This window comes from Limulus polyphemus, unplaced genomic scaffold (genome assembly GCF_000517525.1).
Source record: "Limulus polyphemus unplaced genomic scaffold, Limulus_polyphemus-2.1.2 Scaffold636, whole genome shotgun sequence".
Taxonomy (NCBI): Eukaryota; Metazoa; Arthropoda; class Merostomata; order Xiphosura; family Limulidae; genus Limulus; species Limulus polyphemus.
The window spans coordinates 430,666-437,686 of NW_013666246.1; the positions used below are offsets into that span (position 1 = coordinate 430,666).

At 34.5% G+C, this 7,021-nt stretch overlaps 1 protein-coding gene across 1 annotated transcript in view; it reads left to right on the top strand.

Annotated features, from left to right (window-relative positions):
• The first annotated feature begins 2,162 nt into the window (after positions 1–2,162).
• Positions 2,163–7,021, top strand: part of LOC111085815 — a 29,766-nt gene continuing 24,907 nt past the window's right edge. The window contains exon 1 of the mRNA XM_022386131.1: positions 2,163–2,354. Within this exon, the coding sequence (XP_022241839.1) occupies positions 2,300–2,354 (55 nt within the window). The 5' untranslated portion in view covers positions 2,163–2,299. The remainder of the gene's footprint in view (positions 2,355–7,021) is intronic.

Here is a 7,021-nt window from a genome sequence, read left to right on the forward strand (position 1 = left end):
CTTTTTTTTTTCTTGTTGCGTATGAATACAGACAAGAGTCACGAAATGCATTCTGGGAATATCTGCTCACAATAGTTGGTCTCTAAATATTAATGTCTGGGTAATTTACTCGTCTTTGACGACTATTGGATGACATTTCTGTCAACAAAGCTTTCTTTGTTGTTTGAAAAGTTGTAAAATAAACGCCGCGAGCCTTTCTTGATAACTACTGTATAGCAAACCAGAAAACGTCAAACTTCGAGGGACAGACAATTGGGAACCACCTGCTTGTCCTTCTAAGAAAGTTCAATACTACACCAATTTAGTTCTTAGACAAAAAATAAAAAAAAACTTTTCTATTCGAAAGTTCATTTAGAATTCTTTAACAATTCGGATTTTTTTTTTTTGTTGTTTTAGCAAAATGAGGCTTTGGGTGTATGGTGTATTTGGACGCTAATTAAAAGACAATTGAGTAAAATTATTCATTTAATTAATGAATAAATCCATTTTTTTTATTCGTAAAACATCGACAGACATTTTGGAGAGAGCCATTCATATTTTTGATTAGTATCTCGTTCCATGAAACAGAAATATCTAGACACTCAAGTTAATAATCCGTTATACTACAGTTGCGACACCTAGCGGCTTTATAAAGTCTCGATTAAGTTTTAGTGAGTCTTTAATAATATATTTGTTATTGTTTTATTTTTTAGTGCCAAACTAGGCAATAGTCTATATGCACACTGTTCGCCTCGGGTTATCGAACCCTAAATTTATCGCTATAAATCCATAAACTTACCACTGGGGGACTAATTATATACTGCGAAACTACTGAAGAGATATTACCAAATTTTACAAAGAGACAGAATATATTCTATAAGAATGGGGGAGGATATGTAATGATTGTTCTTTGGGGACATAAGAAGGGAAGAGGGGGTTTCACCTTAGGGTTATTCCAGGACCTGTGTCCAACAGTTTATGGTTTTAGGACTTCGACTGATTTTAAAGAGAAACTAGAACAATTACAATTGTATATGTTAAAGAATGGGATGACTTGTGGCTTGAAAACGAGTCCAATTGTACACTACAAAGCGAGTGTTTCCCAGAAATAGAATTCGTTACATTCACATCCAAAGATAAGCCTCTTTTCTTTTCCGTCGAATTATCAGTCGATAATGCTTGTTAGCTGACCAGTGAACAGCTTGAAAAGACGCTAGGTCAACTTACAAACAAAACTAATCAGTACAGTGGTATTAATTATCTTCCGATAAGGCGAATAAAAAGACGGATAACTAAGCCTAATTTTGCATTATTAGCTCACTGTACGAATTTATATCCTAAGCTTAAATATTGGTAACATGTTAATAATTTAAACACATATGAAACCGTGGGTTTTTTTTTTAAGTTTCTCATTGAAATCTATCCTTGAAATGTGTAAAGTGCATCAGTTTTCACGAGCACGTGATATGTTTGTTTAAAAACTTTTACGCAAGTCTACGCAAGAGCTATCTACTCACGGCCGTCCCAGACTGTGAAACGATAGACTAAAGGAAAGGTAGATAGTGAACAGAACCAAGTACCACCTCTTGGGCTACTTTTATTTGACCCATGGCGAAGCTCATTTTTGTGACAATGGGTCTCGAATCACGAATTCTCGAAATCACAATCCGGGCACGCTAACTACTAGGTCCATTTCGTAAGGACACGTGATTTTAACTGTCTGTTTCAACGTGCTACTACAGTGCAGGAAGAACACACACACACACGAATAAAATAAAATAAATTTTGATTTAACCCTAAGAGGACGCCATCAATTCTAGTATCATCCTTTTATTTTTGATGTTTTTTCTGTTCTTTGTAGTGGCCCAAGAGGGTTTTTTTTTTTTTGGTGAGTATTGCCTCTGTAAACCTTGTTTATTCGTGTGACATATCTATGTGTTTGATAGAAAAGTCAGTTAAACTTATTTGTCTGTCTATAATTGGTTAAAACTCTTTTTTTTAGTTGTTTTATGTTTGTTTCTACTTTTTTCTGAGTTTTATATAGTACAGTTTTTCATTTCAGAACGTCTAAACTATGTTTCCAGTAACTACACAAACGTACCACTGGGGGCGCTAGTAGTCGCGTTGAGGCTCTGCTGTAAAATTGAGCGTCATAACTGAAACCTACAAGCAATGCTTAAAAGTCTCGTGTCACGCGCCCAAGTTAATGCGTTCTATGTAGGACGGTCGGCAAAGTTCGGCGTTTGTAAATTTTGTGACAATCACGTGAAAAATATCGCATAGCAAAGTAATCCTAATTGAAAAGAGGTTTCACAGACCAATGGATTTATCATTTCACTTGCGGATAGCCTTTCTGATCCTTGCCTCTGGAACAGGTAAGCTCGACGTCGTACAAAACCAGTTGTAGTACTTAAAAAAACAAAAAAACATAACATTTTGATTAGAAACGATCTAATATTAAATTTTGATCAATTTGAAGATCAAAATGTATAAATATAAAACAAAATTATTTTGTATACAAATTTCGTATTATTCTTTTTTTAATAGCACAATATCCGACATTAGAACTGAGGAAATAAAGACAGCAAACGCTGTGAACATTTTAACATACCGAAACGTATAAAAATGTATACGCAACTTCTACAGAAACGTTGGTAGTTCGTTTCCTCTTGGTAATGTGGACGGAATGAAGATACTATCTTGAAGTAGTTTTGATTGGCTGATAGTACTATTTTGTAGTTGTTTTGATTGGCTGATAGTACTATTTTGTAGTTGTTTTGATTGGCTGATAGTTCTATCTTATAGTTCGATGACGAGGAACCCACTTTGAGACTAATAATGGCTGGAGACGGCTTAAATTGGTAATGAAGAAAAACTTTAATATAAGTTTAACATGACAGCAAATGTACAACGTTTCGACAAGGTTTTGTCATCATCAGGTTTTTCTTCATTACCCATTTAAGCCGTCTCCAGCCATTATCTTATAGTTGTTTTGATTGGCTGATAGTACTATCTTGTAGTTGTTTTGACTGGCTGATGGTACTGTCTAGTAGTTGTTTTTGGTTGGCTAATGGTACTATCTTATAGTTGTTTTTACTGGCTGATGGTACTGTCTTGAAGTAGTTTTGATTGGCTAATGGTACTGTCTTGAATAGTTTTGATTGGCTGGTGGTACTATCTTGTAGTTGTTTTTATTGGCTGGTGGTACTGTCTTGAATAGTTTTGATTGGCTGGTGGTACTATCTTGTAGTTGTTTTTATTGGCTGGTGGTATTGTCTTGAATAGTTTTGATTAGCTGAATTACAAGTTCTAGGAATGTCTGTAAATATCACAGCAAAAATTTTCAATCCTTTATTCACCTTTCTTCTGCTTCTTTTTTATTATATAATAACTCAAAAACCAAAAACAGTGATGTCAAACAATTTCACATCAATCCTTCAAAAACAATGGAAACAACATAATAGGGATGGCATCATGTAAGGATGATGTAAATGTCATCCCTACTATCTTGTTTACATTGTTTTTGAAGGATTGATATTAGCCATTCCTACATTTACTTCCTTTTTTGAATTTTTTTTTACTTGTACCACATTCAGTCCTTCACTTCACGATGATTTAGGACTACTGTAACCTGACCATATCCCTCTACTTTAGACGGTTTATACCACATTCAGTCCTTCACTTCACGATGTTTTAGGACTACTGTAACCTGACCATATCCCTCTACTTTAGACGGTTTATACCACATTCAGTCCTTCACTTCACGATGGTTTAGGACTACTGTAACCTGACCATATCCCTCTACTTTAAACGGTTTATGCCACATTCAGTCCTTCACTTCACGATGTTTTAGGACTACTGTAACATTATTAACAGAGTTGAATCTCCAACTGTATGTTTATTTCATTGGTCTCTTGGTAAACGTTTAGGGTATCGATCTCTGAAGAAAATGAAATTAAAAAAGAGGCAAGTACAAATTATATATAGCTTTTGATGGAAAATATGAACATGTATTAATCAATCGACGAGAAAGATGATAATTAAAGTTGGGTATTAACAATATTTTCTGCTGTAATCCCAACAAGCTGTCACTGTGGGTAACTAGCTTAAGTGACTTAGGTTAGTCTTAAATCAATAAAATAATTTTCTGATATATAAACAAATTAATAAATAATGAAAGTTATATTAAACACCTTATGAAGAAATGTAACCATTAAAATTAATGGAATTAACAAGTAGAGACATTTTAGTAAGTGTTAGAATTAGTTAAAAGCATTCAAAGCTATCATAAATAATATCAACAATAATCCCAAAGAAACTAACCCTAAATATTAGTCTTTTTCCAGATAAACAAATAACGAAACTTCTATTAATGAGTGTCTATGTATAGAGTGATTGTAATGAAACCTCTATGTTTGAAATTATTATGTATTAAAAATTAGTTGGCCAATGACACATTGATAATCATATACGTTTTGTTTCAAATGTTGGGACATTGTACAGATTGTTCAAAAACGGTCACAAAAGATATCCAATAGGCTTTCTGCCATTCTCAATCGGCATATCAACCTCATTACTTGATGAAGTTACTGCCAGCATCATCTGTGCTGGACAGTGTTCGTTGATCCGCTCAGGATCCTATACACTAACACAGATTTCATTCAAATCACAAATCTCGTATTGTTGAAAGAGATGGAACCAGTCTTGTATTGTAAAAAGGAAAAAAAAACAGTCTTATATAGTTGATAGAATGAGAACCAATTTCGTATTGTTGAGAGGGAGAGAACCAGTCTTGTATTGTTTAAAGGGAGCGAACCAATCTCGTATTGTTGAAAAGGAGAAAGATCCAGTTTCGTATTGTTGAAAGAATGAGAACCAATTTCATACTGTTCAAATAGAGAGAGAACCAGTCTCTTATTGTTGAAAGAGAGAGAGAACCAACCTCTTATTGTTGAAAGAGAGAGAACCAGCCTCTTGTTGTTGAAAGAGAGAGAACCAGTCTCTTATTGTTGAAAGAGAGAGAGAACCAGCCTCTTATTGTTGAAAGAGAAAGAGAACCAACCTCTTATTGTTGAAAGAGAAAGAACCAGTCTCGTATTTTTGAAAGAGGGAAAGAACCTGCTTCTTGTTGTTGAAAGAGAGAGAACCAGCCTCTTGTTGTTGAAAGAGAGAGAACTAGTCTCATATAGTTGTAAGACAGAGAACCAGCCTCTTATTGTTGAAAGAGAGAGAGAACCAACCTCTTATTGTTGAAAGAGAAAGAGAACCAGTCTCGTATTTTTGAAAGAGGGAATAAACCTGCCTCTTGTTGTTGAAAGAGAAACCAAAGCAGTGACAGTTTGTGAGCTATGTATGCAGTATAATAAGGTCTTAAAACACCCTTTACCTGGTCCATATTTTCCAGAGTAAGAGTTATTAACTCTCAGTGTTTCCCTAGTGACATTTAGTGACTAGTGAAGAAGTAAATGACAAAATCATTTTAAATGTGTCAATTTTCTTATAACCACCTCGTATTTTCAGTCGCGCACACATAAGAACTTAGATATGATCTCTTTCATGCATTTTCCAGGTTCACATGAGTTTCCTGATCTGATAGTAAATCGTACAGCAGGAAGCAAGTAGTTTTAAAAATGTGAATTATCAAACTTAGTTACTGATGATAAGGAACTTATAATGAAATTATTGTTTCACTGTCAGAAAACGGTCCAATGAAAACACGCGACGTCACCCATCACAACTGAACGTGCATTAGTTAGACAACAAACATAACACTTGAAGAGGAAGTGGTGCTACAATGAAAAATCTCAACTTAATTACCAATACAGGTCAGGGTCGCAACATTAATCAACAGGAACACTTATCTTCACGTGAATTCAATACTCAATAGAAACCTCACGCTTCATTAACACTGCGCGTGTGTGTATGACTGACGTATTAGCTGTTTAGGTGGAAACTTAAGAAGACTGCTACTTCTGTGCGTGTGTGAGGACAGATAAAGTTCCTTGAAGGTCGTTGTTTTCTAAGTGTAACTGGCATTCGGTCTTTCCTCAAGAGATCGCGGTTATTAGAGAAGGTGGAAGTGAAGGAAGGAAATACTGTAAGAACAGCGTTAATAATAAACAACGATAAATTAACAGAGAGAAAGGCATACAGACGCTAATATTTAAAAAAAAATGGGAAAATTTAAACTTTAGAAAGAAAGATAGAAGTTAATCAAAAATGGAAAACAGAATTTAAACAAAAGAAAGAGAGAAGAACGTTAATTAAAAGAGAAAGATATACAAATATTGAAAGTATGAAAAGAGAATAACATTTAAATATAACAGAGATAAAGGCTTTAATGAGAATAGAAAGATAAATACAGATAGAAATAGAAGAATACGAAGAAGAGAAAATTTGAGCCACAATAATAGACAGATTATGAAATATTGTGAGGCGGAAGGAACATTTATGAGGATGTAAAGACGGAGAGAAACCATGAAGTTAAAAGCAGATTAAAATATTCAGAATTGAGTCACTAAAGAAGCTGGAAATATAGTTTGGGGAAAAAGTAGAGTAAGTGAAAGAAACGAGTAAATATTAAAAGGAACCCGGATGAAGAAAAACTGGTGTCGAGAGTATAAAACGAAACAGGAAGGAAATATTTAAAATAAGAAACGAGACTTTAAGACTAAACGAAATAGATACCCAATATTTCAAATATGTAGCTATTGTAACAAGTACGGAGCGAGTAAATAAACTGAAACATTTAACAAATGTTATCACGTTCTTGTTTTTAAAGATGATTTGAACAAGAAAACGTTTCGTTAACATCCGAGTGAAAATTGCTCCTATAATCAACCACGGATTTTAGCGTTGTAAATCAGTAAATTTACCGCTATCCCACCGAAGGACAAAGCTACACAATGGGCTATCGCAACTCTGCACCACAATGGAGAATCAAACCTCGAGTTATAGCGTTTTAAGTTTTGGATCGAAATATTAAAACGCATGATTTCTGTCCTTAACGGGTTTTAGGCCCCGCATGGCCAGGTGGTTAGGA